At 44.8% G+C, this 23,120-nt stretch overlaps 1 protein-coding gene across 15 annotated transcripts in view; it reads right to left on the bottom strand.

Moving 5' to 3' along the window:
- Positions 1-23,120, bottom strand: part of PTPRS (protein tyrosine phosphatase receptor type S) — a 784,683-nt gene that overhangs the window by 386,085 nt on the left and 375,478 nt on the right. For 8 of the 15 annotated variants that reach the window (XM_056571644.1, XM_056571636.1, XM_056571669.1 and 5 more), the window contains one exon: positions 22,818-22,844. The exons of the other annotated variants lie outside the window; for them this stretch is intronic. In XM_056571644.1, the coding sequence (XP_056427619.1) occupies positions 22,818-22,844 (27 nt within the window). The remainder of the gene's footprint in view (positions 1-22,817; positions 22,845-23,120) is intronic. 15 annotated transcript variants of the gene reach the window in all.

Below are 23,120 nucleotides of genomic sequence, written 5' to 3'. Positions count from 1 at the left end.
TTTCGCAGTGGATTTTTGGGTGAAATGACTAATGTCACTGCAAAGTAGAATTGGTGGCACAAGAAATAAGCCATCATATGGAATTTTATATGCAAAATTTTAAGCGTTATGATTTTTAGAAGGTAATGAGGAAAAAATGAAAATGCAAAAACTGAAAAACCCTGCGTCTTTAAGGGGTTAAACATGCTTATTTTGTTAAAAAAAAGTAAATAAAAAAAAAATTCTAAGTAGTATAGTAATAGTCAAGCATGTAAACATGGTTATAGTTCTAATTGTATTAACCCACAGAATAAAGAGAACATGTCAGTTTTACCATAAAGTGCACAGCGTAAAAGTGAAACCCTCCAATAATTATGGTTTCCTTTTCATTTGCTTCACAAAATAATATTTTTTTTTGGTTGCGTCATACATTTTAGGGTAAATAAAAGTTGTCATTACAAAATATAATTGGTCCTGCAAAATGCAAACCCTCATATGGGCCTGTGGATGGAAAGATAAAAAGGCTAGGAAAAAACTAAAATGTAAAAATGAAACTGGCTGTGTCCTGGAGGTGGTCAGGGAGCCAAAAACAGCCAAAGCTGGCAATTTACTCAATACATATAACTTCCCTTAGAATTTAATGGAAGCTAAGCAAACGGCATAGGCCTTTGAGTTACACTATTTACATAACCTTAGAAGTTATGTAAACAGCGCAGCTCACGGGCTACCCATTTCCACAACTCCCGTTAAAGGTAATGGGAGCTACACAAATTGCATAACTTGCCCACTTTGTCTCGCTGACCCCCTTCCGTGACCCAAACAGGCCAGAAGAAGCTGGAAAGCCATAAAAACAGATGGGAATACCCATTTAAGGTTAAATAATGTTAAAGCATTTTCCAGTTATGAAAAACTTAACCTCTATTCACAGGATAGGGGATAAGTGTCTGATCTCAGGGAGTCTGACTGCTGAGACCACCCACAATATCCAGAACAGGGTCCTTATCTCTTCCCACTAAGCACTCACCTTGGAGGACTGTGTACTTGTATTGGTTTATTTTGTATCTTATCAATCCATTTGACCTGTTAAGGATGCAGGGCACAGGTACAGGTATGCCCTCGGTGCCTGGGCCTAAAAGCACCAAAGTGTACCTGTACTCCCTATGTATTTTCGATCGCTGTCGCAGCCATCCCAGCACATCGCCCATGCTGGTGGCATGGACCGCAAACGCCTCCCAGAAAAGTGTAAATAAAATAAAAAACTGCAACCCCAAAAAAGCCTATCGTAAATGGATAAAAGGACTAGACTCCACCTACACCACACAAATAATAAAGTGAAAACACTACATTTACACACTTACCCCCCCCCCCCCCCTTATAAAACTTAAAGGGCTACTCCACTGGAAAAAAAACATTTAAATCAACTTGTGCCAGAAAGTTATACAGATTTGTAAATTACCTCTATTTAAAAATCTTAATCCCTCCAATACTTATCAGCTGCTGTATGCTCCAGAGGAATTTCTTTTCGAATTTCCTTTCTGTCTCACCACAGTGCTCTCTGTTGACATCTCTATCCATGTCAGGTACTGTCCAGAGCAGGATAGGTTTGCTATGGGGATTTGCTCCTAGTATGGACAGTTCCTAAAATGGACAATCACCCTTGCGGCTGCCAGCGATGTGCAGGCAGCAGACAAGAGGCCCACAAGTCCATCCTCTGTGCTCTATGCTTCAGCGCATGAGTGACGTCCTCATCATGCGCCGGAGCACAGCCTGGAGGAGAAGAGGAGAGAGGTCATGCTGCGATGGAGTAAAGGATAAATCAGGTGAGTATGGTTTTCTTTTTTTTTTTCAACTTAACATTAGGGGCTGCACTAAAGGGGGTTGCTGCACTAAAGGGGGCTGCTGCTCAAAAGGAGGCTGCACAACAACCTAAAGAGGGCTGCTGCATTAAACTATCTAAAGGGGGCTGCATTAAAGGGGACTGCTGCTCTAAAGGAGGCTGCTGCTTTAAATGGGGCTGCTGCACCTACATTTACCTAAAGGGGGCTGCCGCACCTACATTTACCAAAAGGGGATGCCTCAACTACATTTACCAAATAGAGGCTGCTGCACTAAAGGGGGCTGTTGCACTAAAGGGGGCTGCTGCACTAACAGGAGCTGTTGCACTAAAGTGGGCTGTTGCATTAAAGGGAGCTGCTGTACTACAACTACCTAAAGGGGCTGCTGCACTATAACTATCTAAAGGGGACTTCTACACTACAACTACCTAAAGGGGGCTGCTGCACCTACATTTACCTAAAGGGAGCTGCTGCACTAAAGGGAGCTGCTATATTAAAGGGGGCTGCTTCACTAAAGGGGGCCGCTGCACTACAACTACCTAAAGGAAGCTGCTGCATCTACAACTACCTAAAGGGTGCTGCCGCACCTACATTTACCTAAAGGGGGCTGCCGCACCTACATTTACCTAATGGAGGCTACTAACACTACATTTACCTGAAGGGCCTGCTGCAACTACATTTACCTAAAGGGGATTGATACACTTATAACTACCTAAAGGTGGCTGCTGCACCTATAAATTTCTAAAGGGGGCTGCTGCACTACAACTACCGAAAAAAGGCTGCTACTTTATACAGGGGGCTACTATTTACAAGGGGACCTACCAACAGGGTGTAAACCCTACTTAAAGGGGACTGCTATTACCTTAAGGGAGTAACTATCTACAGGGGCTGCTACCTACAGGTGACACCTACCTACGGGGGTACCCTTCTCCTCAGGGCACCTTCATAATGGGGGAAACTATCTGAAAGGACCTGTATACTTACTGGAACGACCTAACTACTTCATGGGGGAGGGGGCGGGGACCTACCTATTCTTTATCAATCCACTTATCTACCCTTTCTACTGTGTAGGAAACTAAGAGGGTTATTAATACTGTTTGGAAAAGTGCAGATCCTAAAATGTTTGTTTGGCAGGTTCTGTGGAGATGAATTGTGGCTGAAAGAAGAAATCATCACGACTGTCTGTGCTGGATTGGGAAGAAAAAAGAAAATGAACAACTTCAATCTGAGAAGTCGTCACCTGAAAGTCACAGGATTTAATCATATGTAATCACTTATATGGTCTGCAGAACAGTGTAAAGTTGATATTTTACCACTATATGGTCACTGTAGGGGGGGATATTTCCTCTTGTATACTGTTATTATTTATAATATTAGTCCCCCTTTTGCCACTTCATAAAGAGGGAGTGATGAATTTACACAGAGGGTAATAATGGGGAAATTATATGGCACAGGGTATAAATGGTGGATGAAATGATGGGGGGATAAGGGGTGATTAAATGTCACTGGGAGATTGTACTGTAATATAGCTTTTTTTATCATGGTTTTTATAGATAATTATAATGTGGAGTGAGTACAGTACAGTCTTCGGTCATTTAGATTTTTGAGCCTCTTTTCCCAATAGGGGACATCCCTCAATAGCAGACACTTTTTTATTCCCCGTGAGTGTCCACTATTGGGAGATTCTACTATATTAGTCTCAGTATATGTCACGAACCGACACGAGAGGGTGGTAGGGTTATCTATAAAATCACTATTTGTCTACACTAGACCGAGAATAATGATAAATAATCCCTCTCACACCACCCAATTTAAAGGTATCGCTGCCACCACCTGTCAATTTCAAGCCGACAGGAAGCTATGAAAACAATCTGGATATGCTACAATTCCTGTCACGATGCCGGCTGGCAGGTAGTGGATCCTCTGTGCCAGAGAGGGATTGGCGTGGACCGTGCTAGTGGATCGGTTCTAAGTCACTACTGGTTTTCACCAGAGCCCGCCGCAAAGCGGGATGGTCTTGCTGCGGCGGTAGTGACCAGGTCGTATCCACTAGCAACGGCTCAACCTCTCTGACTGCTGAAGATAGGCGCGGTACAAGGGAGTAGACAGAAGCAAGGTCGGACGTAGCAGAAGGTCGGGGCAGGCAGCAAGGATCGTAGTCGGGGGCAACGGCAGGAGGTCTGGAACACAGGCTAAGAACACACAAGGAAACGCTTTCACTGGCACAATGGCAACAAGATCCGGCGAGGGAGTGAAGGGGAAGTGAAGTATAAATAGGGAGTGCACAGGTGAACACACTAATTGGAACCACTGCGCCAATCAGCGGCGCAGTGGCCCTTTAAATCGCAGAGACCCGGCGCGCGCGCGCCCTAGGGAGCGGGGCCGCGCGCGCCGGGACAGGACAGACGGAGAGCGAGTCAGGTACGGGAGCCGGGATGCGCATCGCGAGCGGGCGCTACCCGCATCGCGAATCGCATCCCGGCTGGAGACGGTATCGCAGCGCACCGGGTCAGTGGAGCTGCCCGGAGCGCTGCGGTAGCGAGAGAGAAGCGAGCGCTCCGGGGAGGAGCGGGGACCCGGAGCGCTCGGCGTAACAATTCCCAAATATAGTCTACTATCCCCAGTAGTATATTAAAACAGGAAAAAGATTTATCCAAATCTATAATGTAGCCGAACAGGTAAGTAAATTTAAGACTATAACTTAGCTCTCTTCAAGGATAATGTGTGCCCGTTTTACCAGACATAAGACGGTACTTAATAAATGAATGATTTATTCTAAAAGCAAAATATTCACAGTACATATAAAAACAGATGATATTAACAAGACAAAGTTTCACCACACAGAAAATAAAATAAATAGGAAAAACATAGAATCCCTACTTACAGTAAAGTCACAGAGTTCTATTCCATGGGGTCTGGTAGGAAATGGCGTCTGGCATCCAAAATTACATCTTGTCCCTCATGCAAGCGCACCCTAGTCCCCCCAGTTCTGTAGTTTTATTCCTTACTATGGACAGATGATCTCTCTATGTTCAGCCCCTGGGTGGGACAAGGAGGAGAGATAGATGTTGTGATACCTTTATGCCCAAAGAATAGGAAATGTCCTCTATTTTCTATCATGGGCCAGGCACCCACATAATTTTCTTATATTTAGGTTCTCCATCAAATCCTATTTCTACGGGTACCTGACATGACCCCCTTATTGTGTGTGATTTACCCAGTGCATACAGTTCGGGCAGGGTTCAATACAAAAGGGTCATGTGAGGACTAATTTTAAAGGTAGCATGATGAAGAATCTAACCGTATTCGATAGGGGCTGAAAACATACTTCCCTGACCCCCATATTTAATATTGGAAGACATGGCATCTTCACAGGGGGAGTATGTCCCAAACATTTCTTTGATCTATTGACATCAGGCATTGGAGTCTGCTTGGCTGTGAAGGTGTCAAATTTACCATCCAGGCAAGCAGTGTCCATTAATTGGCACAGTCATGTTAATTGCCCCCAACTGGCCACTGGATGCAATTAACTTAGACTTTTGTCTCCAGGTAGTTTAATCAAAGAGGATGGATTCTTTAGAATGTTAAACGAACACAGATTAAGTCATCTGTGAGTGTGACCACGTGACGTGCGGATGTGAGCACGTCAGCTCCGGGTGCTCCGTGAACTCTCTCCCTTCCCCTGTTGAAGGACCCTAATGACCATGCAGTACCTGCTGGCGGAGATGCTCTGGGCCCGGCGTGCTGTAGTTCTGTTTCCCTGGACTGGATTGCGGTCGCAGGGGATGCGGCGCGATGCTGGATGGCTGCGCCGTGGAGACAGGCAGCAGCGAAGGGGTCCCGGTCATGTGATTATCCTGCTGGGGAGCCCGCGGTGCAAGCTGGGAAGACACGTGACTGCCCGCGAGCACGGCGGCGTGAATTGGAGCCGTGCCGGCGTCCAGAGCAGTGGAGACACGCCGAGTGCAGGAGGGACCTGAGTCTCCCTTGGACTCCTGGTGCCTGCAAAGCTGTCGAGGACTGGGTGAGAAAAACGTCTGTTGCTGTATGTTTGCTCTGTCTGGTTAACCAGATTGTGAGAAGCTGAACTATGCATTAGGGAAACAACAACAACAACTATTCATTACCTCTGTGAGTTGGAGTCTGGATTTTATATATGTGGGGGCAATAAATAAGATCTGTGGTGCCTTCCCCCTGTTTTTCTCTTCATATGCTGGACTAGATATTTGATGTTTAATTTGGAAAGCTCAACTGGAGTAAGCTATTCCCGGGTTTTTTTTTTTTTTTTTATATACGGAACATCCATGAATAGTAGGAAAAATAATAAGGAAAAGGATGCCATCTTTGCTCCAGAGGACCGCATTGTGTTTAATCTGTGTTTAAGCTGTATGGTCGCCACAACTTTTATATGGCACAAGTAATTGTATGTCTGGCTCCCCGCCATTTCTTTAAAACAGAGCTGTGTTATGTTGATTGTAAGCTAATATGAGGAGCCCTCTTCCTCCTTGCGCTATATGAGTTATAATATTACACTATGGAAAACTGATATAATTGCCATCACAAACCGCAGGAGAATAAAATGATAAATAGGATGTTTTTTTTTTTTTAAGTGCCTATGATAAACTTGCGGCCTATGTCTGATGTACTAAACCCCGACGTGTGAAAAGGCGAAAAAGATGGATTGTGGTTAAATAGATGGATTGCCGACTTAAAGATATATATCTATTTATAATTACAGGCTGATTACAGGCGGCTCCTGTGTCCTTACTTGCATACTCCTCAAAAGAGTGAATAAAGAATAGATCAACATAACTGTAAGTCGAACCTCATGGATATATTGTAAAGTAAGTAGGAGGACGGCAGGGGCTGGATGGACTGGTGAGATGTCTTTGCTCCTTGTTCCCCTAGGCATGCACCCCAGGACCCCGTAAAAAGACAAAGGAAAAGGAACCTTGGTGTAATCCTTAAATATAATACAAAAAAAAAAAAAAGGAGAAGTGGGATATAGAAACAATGGCTCCAAAATTACACCCCAGGAGATCCGGTGGTAACCCCGCCGTGGAAAGTATAAACTCTGGGAAGCTGGACAAATTTTTAAAATCTCCTACAGAGACTAGGATGCAAAGATATGCAGAGGCCTGTAATGGCTCTAGATTCACGGTTCTACAGGAGGAAGGGGGCATGGCGGAGGAGGGAGAGAGTGGAACTCCATCCTGAATGGGGTGGAAAAAAGTAATAAAGCGCTGGAAGAACTTACTTTACAGGTCGGCAATCTCAGCTCAGATGTAGGACTGATTCGAGAAGATATGAAAAAGGTCAAAGATAGAGTCAGGAAAATTGAGAAGCTGGTTCCACAAATAGACGGGAGAACTAAGGATGTGGAAAAAGCCCAGCAAGAATTAGCTAAGGAGAATAAATATTTGAAGGGAAAAGTGGAAGATCTGGAAGATAAATCAAGATGAGCGAATGTTAGAATTATTGGCTTACCAGAGAATGAGGAAGGAACAGACATGATAGTGTTCTTCACTAAATGGATTTGTGACATGTTCGGAGCTCAATCTTTCTCAGCGTGGTTTGCAATTGAAAGAGCACATAGGGTTCCGTACAAGAAACCACCGGCAGGCGCCCCGCCAAGAACTGTATTGGTCAAATTTATGTGCAGTAGTGATCGTGACATTTTGCTAAAACTTGCAAGGGAAAAAGGGAAGATTGAAATTGGGAATGCACATATCTATATTTACCCAGATTTCTCGAGAGAGAGACTCAAAAGAAGAGAATGGTGTACAGGGATATTAAGAAAAGATTATATAACCAGAACATTCCTTTCTCGCTCCTGTTTCCGGCACGTTTGAGGATTGTCTACAGTGAAAAAACATTAAAATTTTCCATTCTCCAGAAGAGTCTGCAGGATGGATGGAAAGTCATGGCTTATAAGTTTATAAAAAAAAAAAGTATAACCAGACAATATATAAATAAACAGGGGGAGCAGGCATGAGGGGGAGAGGAGGAGCATGGGAGTTTTTAGTGGAAAATGGAGAGGTCTGGTGGTAGCGGACTACTAAGGGGGGGGGGATGGCATAGGGGGGGGGGGTGATAGGGGGGAATCGGCCCGGCACAGGTGGGGGAGTAATGGAGAAAGATCAGCGGATAAATGCTTGGAGGTATGGATCGTCAGGAAGATAGGGTATTAATCTGGAATATCAGGGGTATCAAAGACAGGAGGAAAAGAGTGGCAATTATGGATAGGATTGAGAAATACCTGTCAGCAATAATTTGCCTTTTGGAAACCCACCTTACCAAGGAGTTTGCTTATTTAGTTAAGAAGAGATGGGCTTCACAGGAATTTCATTCATTTGGATCCAACTACCTAGCCGGTGTTACGGTTTTGCTCCACAGAAAACTCAATATTAAGGTGCTGACTACACAATGCGATAGTAGGGGGCGATTTGTGTTTTTACATGTTGAATGGAATAGAGTAGCTGTAATACTTGCTTTTGTGTATATCCCGCCACCTTTTTCCACTGAGGTATTGAAAATGTTGATGGAATTTTTTGAATGGGAAATACTATATGGATTTATACATTATGGGGGATTTCAACTCCGTAATGGATAATAAAATAGATCAAAGGGGTGGTAGTGTAAAAGGAGGTACCTCTAAATTGGCCGTATTTTGTAGAGAATTAGGATGGAGGGATGTGTGGAGGAATATATATCCGCTAAAAGAAGTTTTTTCATGCTACAGCTTGGGTCTAAGACCGCCTCTCGAATAGATCTGATCCTGGCGAATGATAGCGGGATGAGATCAATTCGAAAAATGAGTTATGAACCCAAATGTATATCACACCATTCTATGATGGTCTGTACATTTGTGCATGGGGACCAAAGATGGGGCCCTATTAAGAATATGAATATTAATCCGTACTGGCTAGAGATGAAAGAAATAACTAGGGGAATAGATGAAGACATAAACTGGTTTTGGGGCGCCAATAAAGATTCTACTGACCTTTTTATGGTATGGGATTCCTTGAAAGCTTATTTGAGAGGCCTATTGATACAAAATATTTCCCATTTCAAAAAGCAATTAAAAGAAAAAGAAAGGAGAATGGTCTCACAGATTAAAAAATTAGAGGAAGAATTTTCAAAGAATTCAGAGAGGCTGTGGGAGGCACTTGAAAAGGCTCAAAATGAATACAAGGAATTCAATTTGGAGAAAGCCCAACATAGGATGTTTTTCTGGGGTCATAGAAAATTTACAGAAGGAGGAAAATCGAACAAATGGCTATCCGGTATCATTAAAAATCAAAGGGAGGACTTCCGCCATGGTGTGAGGACGTGAGTGAGATGCGCTCACCTCCATGCTTCAGTACTCGGCCCGATTTACCCGCACTACACGGACCGGGTGGACCCCCTTACTATTGCCAAGTGGGGGGACCTCCACATGGACCGGTACTTACTTCAAACCGGCCGAAAATCTGATAAAGAGCGGACTAGCAGGCATTCTTCCCGCGGTCGCAGCGTTTCCAAGATGGCGGACTCCCCGGCCTCCAGCAGGGCTGCCTCCCCGACCCCCTCGGAAAGTGCCTCTACTGCGGGGGCTATCTCAAGGGACTTTACCGGCCTGGACTACTCCCGCTTGGCGGCCGAGGTGGTAAAACGTATCGGCCCCACTGTGCAGGAAGCGGTGACACAGGTGATGAAAGAAACTATATGCCACTTACAACAGCAGACTGCGCAGCACGCTATGAGCCTCAAGGAGATGGAGCAATTGGCTGGGGGTGTGAAGGAGACAGCGGAGCTGGCGGCTTCTAAAACGGCTGCGCTAGAATCGGAATGCCGCAAGCTCTGGGAGAAGGTCGAGGACCTGTAAAACAGGTCCCGACGTAACAACTTGAGAATTGTGGGCCTTCCAGAGACAGTCCCGTCCAGAGACCTTCTCCAGGTGTGCGAAAGTATGCTCCCCAAAGCCATTGGCTTACCAAGACTATGCAAAGTTGAACGCGCCTACAGGCTGGGCCCGGACCTGCGCTCTGATGATTCCTCTGGGGCTACCCCCGGGCTAGAACACCGCAACAGGCCGCGGCAAGTTATTGTCAAATACTTGGATTTCACCGATAAGGTGGCACTCCTACGTGCTTTTCGCCTGCGGCGCGAAGCGCTACTGTTTGAGGGACACAAACTGCTGCTGTTTGGTGACTTTTCAGCCGAAGTGACACGCAAACGGAAACTGTTTGCCCCGTTGTGCTCATCCCTGTTTCGCAGAGGCATCCGTTTTGCATTGATGTACTCGGCTGTATTGCATATTTTTTTCCCTGATGGATCTATGGGGACGTACCACTCACCTGGCAAAGCAGAAGAAAAGATTTGGGACTTCCAGCCCCCCCTGGACAGGGGTTCAACCTTGTCTTTGAGAGGCAGAGGCGGACATCGGCTTTCGCCAGTTTCTCATCGCAGCGACAAGCCTCCTTCACCCGGACTCCCGAGTTCATCACACACACAGGGATCATGGGACCCTCCTCCTGCAGCTCTATGGGCGTATTGAACGCTCATGGTTGCGGTCTCATGCTGTGAAGAGATATCGGCGCTGCCTTACGGGACCTGCGGCACATGTTTTATTTCCAGGTTGTTTGGTGCCAGGACTGAATCACTCATTTGGACTGCGCCCGCATATCCTACATGTTTGGGGGGCTGATATGTGGGGGGAGGGTGGCTGCTGGGGGGGGGAGGAGACTGTTTTTTATCTTTCCCTACCTGGTCCCTGGGTTACGTAGATGCCTGCAGTATGGCGATGTGTACTTGCATTGCCCTCCTTTCAGTCATTCTTCTATGTGCCCCGGGCTGAAGAGCGATTGGTGGTTCTGGTATTGCTGCATTGCATCCTGATAACGGAGAATGTTTTGAAGTTTCATTTATATAACTCACTTCTTTTTATGTTTGCCAGAGTTTCATGTAGTGGGGGGGGGGGGGGTAGTATAGGGGTGGGGGGTTGTAGAGAGGGGGGGTAGGAGGGACGGTTGCATGCAAAATAGCACGAACAGCACAAAACAAAAAGAAGGGAAAGGGGGAGAGGAGAGAGGGAAGAGGAGAGGGAAAGAAAAAGAAAGGAAAAAAGACTGGAGTTGTGGGCTGTTATGTTGCGTCCTTTTATGAGGGTTTCTCCAGAGGGGGGTGCTAAGACCAACTAGGTTTTGGGGGTATTGTTGTCCTGGGCTTATGATTATGTACGTCTGCTATGGGTGGAGGGGGGGGGGTCATATACGGCTCTTACTTATATACGTGGGGCCATAGTTCCGTTTTTTTTTTTTACATTTTTCTTTTCTCATCTTCTGCTTTTTAGGGAGGGGAAGGTGTCTGTAGATGGGGGTATTATATCTGGTTCTCACCATGGAGATTTTGGAAGTCCAAAAAGCGCTGGAGTGGCGGAGATTTGTGGGTTTCCTCGCCAAGATGCTTGTTTTCGGGAGGGTGGGGGTGGGATTAGTTGGGGAGTTTTCAGGGTTGGGTGGGAGGGGAGTTTTTTCGGTTAAGGGTTTTACATTGCCTTTTGGTAGTGATCATTGTCTCTGCCTTATACTATGCTTTGCTTTTTTATGCGTATTATTTCATGGAATGTGAAGGGACTTAGATCCCCAAACAAACGCAGTTTGGTTCTCAGACACCTGAAAAAGCTGACACCTGATGTGGCCCTATTGCAAGAAACCCACCTAGGTACTGAGGATTTCCCGAGGATGAAAAAGTGGTGGGTGGGCAGAGTGGAGGGTTCCCCAGCGGTGGGTAGGAGGGCGGGAGTCCTCATCCTCATTCATAAGTCCTTTCCCTGTGAGGTTTTGGATGTCCAGGCTGACGGACTGGGTAGACTTTGTTCGGTTCACTTAAAGACTAGTTCTGATGACTGGCTGATTTGTAACGTATATGGCCCTAACACTGATGACGGTTCCTTCTTTACTGACTTAACCTCGACAGTCCTTTCGCGACAGACGTCCAAGATAGTGGTGGCAGGCGACTTCAACGCGGTCATGTGTGCGGCCAAAGTTGGGCGTAGTAACAGGAGAGGGACTATGCCCCCCCCCCCCCCCCCCCCGCAGCTACGATGCCAAACTCTCTCAATGGGCTTCCTCGACTGATTTAGTGGATGTCTGGAGGACCTCGCACCCTGAGGCTCACCCTGAGGCTAGGGACTTCAGCCATTATTCTCATGCAGACGACTCCTGGTCACGACTTGATTATTGTTTTCTGCCTTCTTCTTTTTCCTAGGGTAAAGCGGATCAGACTGGAAAATATTGTAATCTCAGACCACGCCCATTTGACGATACACTTGACGGACACTTTCCCAGGGGGTCTGACTACATATAGAAATTTCCTGTGGGCCTTTCCAGAGACGAATGCTTTCATTACTTACGAAGAGGTTGGTGGCAGGATTTTCTCCAGACGAACGGCTCTCATGCTGATAACCCGCAGCAGTTCTGGGATACCGCAAAAGCAGTTCTGAGAAGTCGCATAATGGGCTACACAATGACATTAAAAAACAAAGTTTCCCTACAATTGACTAACCTGGGTAACTCCTTACGCCAAGCTTATACAGCTTTTCAAATAGCACCTACGGAGGGGTCCAAGACGGCCTGGTCTGTTGCTAAAGCGGCATATGAATCGTGCCTGGAGAGACGTGATAATTTGTCTTGTTCGCAATTCGACGCAACGATGTTCTGTTGGGGCAATAAACCAGGCCGGCTTCTGGCGAGATTTGCCAAGGGTAGCCACCCACACACTCACATCACTGCCTTAAAAGATGCTGGGGGATGAGTCCATAGTGACCCTAAACACATCAACACCATTTTACAGTCTTACTATCACTCTCTGTATCAGGAGGATACCGGGGGCGCTTCTTCTGCTAGGGACTGGCTCTCATTGGCAACTTTGAACTCACAAGTCACCGGGGAGGAGCTCAAGGTGGCCATCAAGGGATTGGTGCCAAACAAGGCCCCGGGCCATGATGGTTACTTACTCTGTATAATGCTTACTTACAAGGCACCCCCATCTCTGGAACAATGAATACTGCATATATTAAAGTTTCCCCTAAGCCTGGAAAGGACCTTTCTTCCCCTGATGGTTATCGCCCCATGTCCCTAATCAATGTGGATTTGAAATTTCTTTCAAAGATACTGGCGGACCGACTTGCCCTCCTCATGCCAAGGTTAATTTCTCCCTCGCAGGTGGGTTTCGTCAAGGGTCGGTCGGCTGGAGCCAATATACGCAAGGTGATAACTGTCCTTGACGAGATCCACATGCAGCCTGCTCTCCATCTGTCACCAGCCATCCTTTCAATTGATGCCGAAAAGGCATTCGACAATGTCGCATGGTCATGGCTATGGAGAGTACTGGGTAAAATGGCGTTTTCTTAGCCATTTTTGGACTACTTGCACACGCTGTATGGTTCACCAATGGCCCGCATTGCTACCCCCGGGTTTCTGTCGACTCCTTTCCCGCTGCATAAGGGTACACGTCAGGGCTGCCCCCTGTCTCCCCTCCTGTTCAACTTAGCCATTTAAAACCAACTCTTGAGGGTTTTAGCTTCCACGACTGACTTCGAGTGCATTGGAGTAGGGAGGGGTTCCCTTAAACATGCCCTGTTTGCTGATGACTTATTGGTCTTCCTAGATAACCCAACGAGGGATTTGGGAGCGGTTTTTAATCTTCTCGAGGACTTTGGGATGGAATCCGGCTTCGAAGTTAATATTTCTAAAAGTATACTGCTTGATCTTTCTCCCAGGTTGGGCAGGTTATCGACTGGTGATCTGCCCGTTCTGATCCAATTAACTAGATCCTCTATTAAATACCTAGGTATAAGGATAGGGAGAGATGCAACTTCTCTCTACACTCTTAACTTTCCCCCACTTATACAGAAGGTGTTAGACGAACTCAAGAAATGGAAGCCGCTTCCCCTCCCGCTATTGGCCCGCAGTCACTTACTTAAAATGCTTAGTTTTTCAAAGCTACTATATCCCATTCAGACTATACCGGTTCTGCTGAAGCGAAATGACTTAAATGTACTTACCACTGCTTTCACCAGGTTTCTGTGGGCCAATGGGAGGCCGCGTATTGCTCTACGTAAGTTAATGCTCCCGTTAGCAAAAGGGGGCCTAAACTTTCCCGACGTTAAACACTATAATTTAGCCTGTCTTTTTAGACACTGCATAGATCGGGTTAAAAGGGGTGAGGACTTCTCTAACACTGTGCTGGAATCACACTTAGTCGCTCCATGGTCTCTGAAGGCCCTTTTACATACTAAGATGAAAGCGATCCCATTACAGCTGCGGGGCTCTTGCATTGTCAGGAATACATTGACGGCATGGAAGATGGGGAGAGCTTCCCATTACCTTCCCTTTTTGGTCAGCAAACATATGCCTCTGTGGACTCTCCCTGAGTTTCCACTGGGGAGGGAGGGTCGAATGTTCCGGTCTTCTTGGAGAGAAGCTGGTATACTGAGAGCCGGACATGTGATGAGCACTGATGAACCTAGATACCTCACGTTTAATGAGATCTCAGATCTTTACTCGCAGGGACCGGAACATTATCTCCCTTACTGTCAACTGATGGCCTTTTTACGAGCTCGTCTGACTGACCTTACCAAAGAATATTCTGCTACATAATTTGACTGTTTGGTGACTAGTGACTCTAGTTTACACACTCTCTCTCTCTACTTTATTGTTTTCTTCATCGACAGGGGGGGGGGCGCACTGCAATCATCCCTGTTCGCTTATTGGGAGGGAAAGTTGGGGAAGCAGGATTTACTGGCGCCTATCTTAGAGGGCTGCCAAAATGTCCACAAAGCCACTGTTAATGAGACCAGGCGAGATACACAGTTCCGCATAAAGCACCATGCCATTTATGGCTTTAGCCTCCCCTGCACCCCCTCCTGGCCTGACCATATAGAGAACTGTCCGAACTGTGGATTGATCAGAACTAACCTACTATATGGTCTGATTACGTGTCCTAGGTCCCAGGAGGTTTGGTCCTCCCTAAATGTTGCTGGAATGGCGACTGGGGGCCATTATACCTATGGAAGAGACTCTACTGCTTTTACACATCACTCCTGAGGGCTCTCAGATTTCCTTATTGTTGCACTTATTCATCCTGGTGGTGAAACGTAGTCTTCTGTCACACTGGCTGAAACCAGACATGCCCACGGTGTCGGAGGTTATGGACCGCATGAAGCAATATCTCTTCTCAGACCTGACTGACCTTAGTAGGACAAAAGAAAAATCGGCAAAAGCTTTTTTTTTTTTAAATGGCGTACTTTTTTAACAGCATTTTTGACAGATGATGAAATTGTCAAAGTGATGAGGCCTTTCCGGGACACAACATGGTACCTGACAAGGGCCATCTCTGGGTCTTTGGGTAGATTACTGACACCCTAATTTTTATGGTGTGCTTGCTTCTTGTCTTTGAGCAAGGCTGCATTTCCCTTTTCCTTACTGATGCTTTTGAACTACTGATACAGTGGCTAGGGCGACTTATTACAATTGGTATTGTTTAGCTTTCTCATGGGGGGGAAGGGAGGTTGGGTTGTTCACAGTTGTTGTCTGTTCTCACCTGACTATATATTGCTTTCAAACTAAATGCCAATTGTATCCACCTGTCTGTCACTGTCCAGGTAAAGTTCTGGCATGTAATTGTTTTTGGTTGTAAACCTGAAAATTTCCAATAAAAATATATAAAAAATAAATAAAAATAAAATCAAAGGGTGTGTGGCGATATAGGTAGCCTGAAGAACCAAGATGGTAAGCTGGTTAGGGGGTTAGAGGAAATGATGCAGGTGGAAATGGATTATTATAAACAACTCTATGAGGCAGAAAGTAATAAAGAGGTGCAGGAAATTGATGTTTTTTTTTATCAAAACTTACGATACCCAAATTGGAAGAGGAGGAAAGGTTAAAATTGAATAAGCAGATGAGTGTAAAAGATCTTGAACTGGCCCTTAGTTCGTGCAACAGTAACTCGGCTCCCGGGTCGGATGGATTCCCTTTTGAGATCTATAGGAGATTTCTGAGTTCTCTGCTGCCCTGTTTGCTGGAGATAGTTAATGAATCCTTGGTAAGAGGAGTTTAACCTCATTCAATGTCAGAAGCAGTTATAATATTATTCCCTAAGAAAGGGGGCAGTAGAGAAAATATTGATAATTTTTGCCCAATATCTCTCTTAAATACTGATTACAAATTATTTGCAAAGATCTGGGCAGGCAGATTAAAGGGGGTGATAGGAGGGATTATAGGTGAAGAACAGAGAGGTTTCCTAGTAGGGAGAAACATGTTCAGAAATATACACAGGACCTTTTTGAATATTCATACACGAGGTGGGGACCCCCGCTCGATCCTGTCCTTGGATGCCAAAAAGGCCTTCGACAGGGTAGAGTGGGGATTCCTTTTTAGGGTGATTGATTTCTTTAATTTAGGTGCACTTTTTCTAAAAGCAATTAAAACTATATATTCGGCCCCTTCGGCAAGAATAAATATTAACGGTAGAGGGACAAGGCAGGGGTGCCCTTTATCACCAGTTCTGTTTGCACTATTTATAGAACCACTAGCAATAATGATTAGGAACACTAGAAGTTTTCAGGGATTTGGGTCACAAGGAGGTGGTGAAAAGATTCTGTTGTATGCAGACGATGTAGTCTTATTTATAAGGAATCCCGTGGAGGCAGTCCCAAAAGTAATACAATTGGTGGAGGAATTAGGAGAATTTGCAGGAATGAAGATCAATTGGCAAAAATCAGGACTGCTTCCCCTGGATGAAGAAATTGTAGCCCCTATTGGGCCTGTCAAAATTTTAAAACAACGGAACACTTAGAGTATCTGGGTATTGAAATATCAAAAAAAAATTAAGATTATGAGAAGCTTAATTTAGATCCCCTGGACAAAAGAGTGGAAGGGAAAATAAAAACTTGGGCAAAGATGGGACTGAATATGGCCGATCGAATAGGTTTAGTGAAAATGGTGATCCTTCCAATGATGCTGCATTATTTGAGAGCCTCACCCATATGGATAAAGTCGAGTTTCTTTAAAAGAATCAAAGAGAAGAGAAGAAATCGGCAACTCACCGTCTCAGCTGGTATGTTCTTTATTGAAGCATACTCACATTACAATGTAACAGAGGGAGAGGGTGGTGGGGGGATAGTGATATGCGACCGAGCTCCTGTTTCGCACACTGAGTGTGCTTCCTCCGGCCATATGTGAAATAGGGTAGGGGGAAAATAAGTTTTTTGTATTTTTGTGATTTTATATATTTCTATGTACTGTGATTTGAACGTGAAAAAGTAATAAAGATATAAAAAAAAAAAAGAAAAAACACAGATTAAGGAATGGAATTAAAGTTGTGCATACCGATGGACATTCAGTGCAGGACATATATCACCAGTAATGAATGACAAGCCAGCACAATGCAACATGGATACATATTTTAGCCATTGTATATGACAGTATACAGCATTAGATCAGTAACAGTATAATGATGATATTCATGGTGATATTAGTCCTCCTTGTATACTGGTATTTTTGGTAATATTGGTCTCAGTATAAAGGATTTGGCCAGTAACAATATGGTTGTAATATGTATGGTGATAATATTCCTCCTTGTATACTGGTATTATTGGTAATATTGTCCACAGTATACAGTATTTGGTCAGTAACAGTATGATGGCAATATATGGTGATAATATTCCTCCTTGTATACTGGTATTATTGGTAATATTGTTCTCAATATACAGGATTTGGTCAGAAACAGTATAATGATGACATGTATGGTGACAATATTCATCCTTGTATACTGGTCTTTTTGGTAATATTGGTCTCAGTATACGGGATTACCCGTATATACTCGAGTATAAGCCGACCTGAGTATAAGCCGAGACCCCTAATTTCAACCCAAAATCCCAGGAAAAGTTATTGACTCGAGTATAAGCCTAGGGTGGGAAATACATCATCCCCCCCTGTCATCATCCAGACCCGTCATTAACATCCTCATCATCATCACCGCCTGTCATCATCCAGACCCTCATCATCATCACCTGTCATCATCCCTTTGTCATCATCCCACACATCCCCCCTTCATCATCCCCTTTTCATCATCCCCACCCCCCTTCATCATCCCCTTGTCATCATCCCCACCCCCCTTCATCATCCCCTTGTTATCATCCCACACCCCCCCCCCTTCATCATCCCCTTGTCATCATCCCCACCCCCCTTCATCATCCCACACCCCCCCTTCATCATCCTCTTGTCATCATCCCACACCCCCCCTTCATCATCCTCTTCTCATCATCCGCCCTCAGTGGTCTTCAACCTGCGGACCTCCAGAGGTTTCAAAACTACAACTCCCAGCAAGCCCGGGCAGCCATCGGCTGTCCGGGCTTGCTGGGAGTTGTAGTTTTGAAACCTCCGGAGGTCCGCAGGTTGAAGACCACTGCGGCCTTCGACATCATCCAGCCCCCTCTCACCCCCTTTAGTTCTGTACAGTACTCACCTCCGCTCGGCGCTGGTCCGGTGCTGCAGGGCTGTCCGGTGAGTAGGTCGTCCGGTGGGATAGTGGTTCCGGGTTGCTATCTTCACTGGGGGCGCCTCTTCTCCGCGCTTCCGGCCCGGAATAGAGGCGTTGCCTTGACAATGACGCAGAAGTACGTTGGCAATGAACGTACCTCTGCGTCGTTGTCAAGGCAACGTGACTATTCTGGGGCCGGGCCCGAAGCGCTTAGAAGAGGCTTCCATGGTGAAGATAGCAGCCCGGAACCACTATCCCACCGGACCACCTCCTCTCCGGACAGTCCTGCAGCACCGGACCAGCGCCGAGCGGAGGTGAGTACTGTACAGAACTAAAGGGGGGTGAGAGGGGGCTGGATGATGTCGAAGGCCGCAGTGGTCTTCAACCTGCGGACCTCCGGAGGTTTCAAAACTACAACTCCCAGCAAGCCCGGACAGCCGATGGCTGCCCGGGCTTGCTGGGAGTTGTAGTTTTGAAACCTCTGGAGGTCCGCAGGTTGAAGACCACTGCGGGTGGAGAGTTCACTCGAGTATAAGCCGAGGGGGGTGTTTTCAGCACGAAAAATCGTGCTGAAAAACTCGGCTTATACTCTAGTATATACGGTATATGGTGATAATGGGAGAGATTCATCAGGACCTGTGCTGAGGAATAGTTGACCAGTTGCCCATTGAAACCTATCAGATCGCTTCTTTTCTTTTTTTAGAGGCCTTTTCAAAAATGAAAGAAGAAATCTGATTGGTTGCTATGGGTAACTGGTCAACTTTTCCTCTACACAAGTTTTGATGAATCTCCCCCCAATATTCTTCCTTGTATACTGGTATTATTGGTAATATTGGTCTCAGTATACAGGATTTGGTCAGTAACATTATGATTACTCCCTTTATGGCTCTGCCTCCACACCTATGACCGAAATGGGCTGTTTAGTCTAAAATGCCCAGGCCTATTTTCGGTTCCAGTCCGGTCCTGGGTTCTGCCGTAAACTCTAAACCAGAAACAGCCACATGAGACCCCATTTTGGAAATTAAACCCCTCAAGGAATGTAACAATGGGTATAGTGAGCATTTATACCCCACAGGTGTCCAACAGATTTTTGGAACAATGGTCTGTGACAATAAAAAAATTATTTTTTATTTGCACAGCTCACTGTTCCAAAGATCTGTCAAAATGCCAGTGGGGTTTAAAAGCCCACTGTACCACTTGCTACAGTGTAGTTTCCAAAATGGGGTCACATGTAAGGGTCCATTGTTCTGGCACCATGGGGGCTTAGTAAATGCACATGGCCCCCAACTTCAATTCCAGCCAAATTCTCTTGCCAAAAATGTTTTAGCTCCTTCTGTTCTGAGCATTGTAGTGCGCCCGCAGAGCACTTTAAGTCTACATGAGGTATTTCCATACTTAGAAGTAATGGTGTTACAAATTTTGTGGGGCTGTTTCTCTTATTACCCTTTGTGAAAATGAAAAATTTGGGGTAACACCAGCAAATCTTTAATATTCCCATCAAATTTTAACAGAAATTTGTCAAACACCTGTGATGTGTTTCCCAAATAGTGTGCCACGTGTTGTTTTTTTTTTTTTTTTTTGCTGTTCTGACACCCCCATGGCTTCCTAAATGTGACATGCCCCACAAAAACTATTTCAAAATAATTTTCTCACCTGAACCATGTTGTGCGCCTGCAGAGCACTTTACATCCACATATGAGGTATTTCCATACGTGAGAGAAATTGGGTTACAAATTTTGGGGGGCTTTTTATCTTTTACCCCTTGTAAAAATGAAAAAATTATAATAATGCTACAAGAACATGTTAGTGTAAAAAATTTAAGGGGTACTCTGGTGGAAAACTTTTTTTTTTTTTTTTTTTTTTTATCATCAACTGGTGCCAGAAAGTTAAACAGATTTGTAAATTATGCAAAAAGACCAGGAAAGGAGAGGGCACACTATAGTATTACTGCACCTGAGAAGCGGGGATTCTGCATGACATCAGAGGCCTACAACTGCGTCTCCTGCAGGGTGCACATACAAAAAGTGTTAAGTATCAACAAATGTAGCAAAAAAAGAAAGTGTGTGCACTCAACGGAGACTGTTCAGCATGGGAGTCCGGTCCACGGAAAGGCTGGATCACAGCATCGGTGCAGGCAGGTGGGCGCTCACATGTGTAAGCGTGCTTCTTCGGCCTGCACCGATGCCGTGAGGCCAGAAGAAGTACGCTTACACGTGTGAAACAGCCGGCGTAGCCTTCGAGCGCCCACCTGCCTGCACCTATGCTGTGATCCAGCCTTTACGTGGACCTGACTCCCATGCTGAACAGTCTTCGTTGAGCGGTGAGTGCACGCACGTTCTTTTGTTGCTAGATTTGTAAATTACTTCTATTAAAAAATCTTAATCCTTCTAGTACTTATTAGCTGCTGAATACTATAGAGGAAATTATTTTCTTTTGGGAACACAGAGTTCTCTGCTGACATATCTGTCCATTTTAGGAACTGTCCAGAGCAGCATATGTGTGCTATGGGGATTTTCTTCTACTCTGGACAGTTCTTAAAATGGACAGAGATGTCAGCAGAGAGCACTGTGGTCGTGATGTCAGCAGAGAGCTCTGTGTTCCAAAAAGAAAAGAATTTCCTCTGTAGTATTCAGCAGCTAATAAGTACTAGAAGGATTAAGATTTTTTAATAGAAGTAATTTACAAATCTGTTTAACTTTCTGGCACCAGTTGGTAAAAAAAAAAAAAAAAAGTTTTCCACCAGAGTACCCCTTTAAGATTTTGAGTTTTCTCCTCCACTTTGCTGCTATTCCTATGAAACACCTAAAGGGTTAACAAACTTTGTAAATATTATTTTTAATACTTTGAGGGGTGAACTTTCTATATTGGGGTCATTTATGGGGAATTTCTCACAGAAAGGCCCGTCAAATCCACTTCAAACTGAAATGGTCCAAGAAAAATTCAAATTTAGAATTTTTCGGGAAAATTTTCAAAATTGATGCTATACTTTGAAGCCCTCTAATGTCTTCATAAAGTAAAAACATGTCAACTTTATGATGCCAACATAAAGTAGACATATTGTATATGTGAATCAATATATAATTTATTTGGCCATTTTCCTTACAAGCAGAGAGTGTCAAAGTTTGATAAATGCTAAATTTGGGAAATTTTAACCAAGAAATGATGCAAGTAATGAAGAAAAATGTACTGATAGGGATGACTCTTATGTTTCTAATGAATGGTCATTATACGAATATTAAAATGCCATTGCTGCTGGAAAAATATCTGTTCCCTTACCCTTTAACCCATATACATCAATGCTATCTGTTCGTGACTCTGGACCGAGATCTTGCCATGACGCCTTGTGGGAGTAAAGACAAAACATCTGACGAACAGAGAACTTCTGCCAAGAAATTAATGGACACTAGATATGCTAATATACACGGACACAATAGTTGAACAACCAATCCCAATGTAATATGCTAATTGTGATGTCATAACTATTCCGCCTTTCTTCCAAATGTAAAAACCAAATTTACTTCCTGTAATAAACAGAACTCTTTTGGGAGCAGCAGAGCTTCATGCTAAGAAAGAGTGTATACCAACATACCCTGTGTGGTGTATATCTTTTTGTGTCGACACTTGGCAAAGTATATAGCAGCACAGTCAATCACATTTGAAAGACCCCGCTCGGTCGATCCTTGACAGTACCACTATATTAAAGTAGAATATGTCACGAAAAAATTTCATGAATCAGAAAGATAAGTTAAAGCATTCCAGAGTTATTAATGCATAAAGTGACACAGAATAGCAAAAAAAAAATGCCCTGGTGCTTAAAGGGGTATTCTGGCGGTAAGACATCTTATCCCCTATCCAAAGGATAGGTAATAAGATGCCTGATCGCGAGGGTCCCGCCGCTGGGGAACCCCGTGATCTTGCACGCAGCACCCCGTTAGAATCAGTCCCCGGAGCATGTTCGCTCCGGGTCTGAACACTGGCAATCACGGGGACAGAGCATTGTGAAGTCACGGCTCCACCCCGTGTGACGTCACGCTCCGCCCCCTCAATGCAAGCCTATGGGAAGGGGCATGACAGCTGTCACGCTCCCTCCCATAGGCTTGCATTGAGGGGGCGGAGCATGACGTCACACGGGGGTGGAGCCGTGACGTCCCAATGCTCCGTCCCTGTGATCGCCAGTAATCAGACCTGGAGCAAACACGCTCCGGGGACTGATTCTAACGGGGTGCTGAATGCAAGATCACGGGCGTCCCCAGTGGCGGGACCCCCGCGATCAGGCATCTTATCCCCTATCCTTTGGATAGGGGATAAGATGTCTTAGCGCCAGAGTACCCCTTTTAAGGTCAAAATAGGCTTCGTCTTTAAGGGGTTAAATAAGAATGTTCTAATTATGGGCAGTGCAATAGGCAGACTAGACATTCAGACATGCATCAAAATAACATGAGTCATGTTGCTGAAGCATTATAACACAATACTTACATATTCAGCTGTATCATCCTTCTCCCACTGATTAAGGAAATGCAAATAAAGTAAAAAAGAGGTATATGAGTTGCAAGTGTTTGTGAATGTATAGATGTAAAAAGAATAGAAGTGGTTAGTTAACTACTGATGAACCATGAATCACATAGTATAGCAGTGACATGCAGTGGTACTTTTCATCTTCTTTGCATGCAACTGTTCTTACATGGATTTGACAAAATAACTAAAATAACTCTAGTCAAGTTGAACCCTTCCTGACACACCTGCCATCACATTTTTCTTCTCAGTCATGTAGCTTTTGGC

Source organism: Hyla sarda, chromosome 1 (genome assembly GCF_029499605.1).
Source record: "Hyla sarda isolate aHylSar1 chromosome 1, aHylSar1.hap1, whole genome shotgun sequence".
Classification (NCBI taxonomy): Eukaryota; Metazoa; Chordata; class Amphibia; order Anura; family Hylidae; genus Hyla; species Hyla sarda.
Note: the sequence above shows the minus strand (reverse complement) of the source record. Positions and strands in the feature narration are given on the sequence as shown.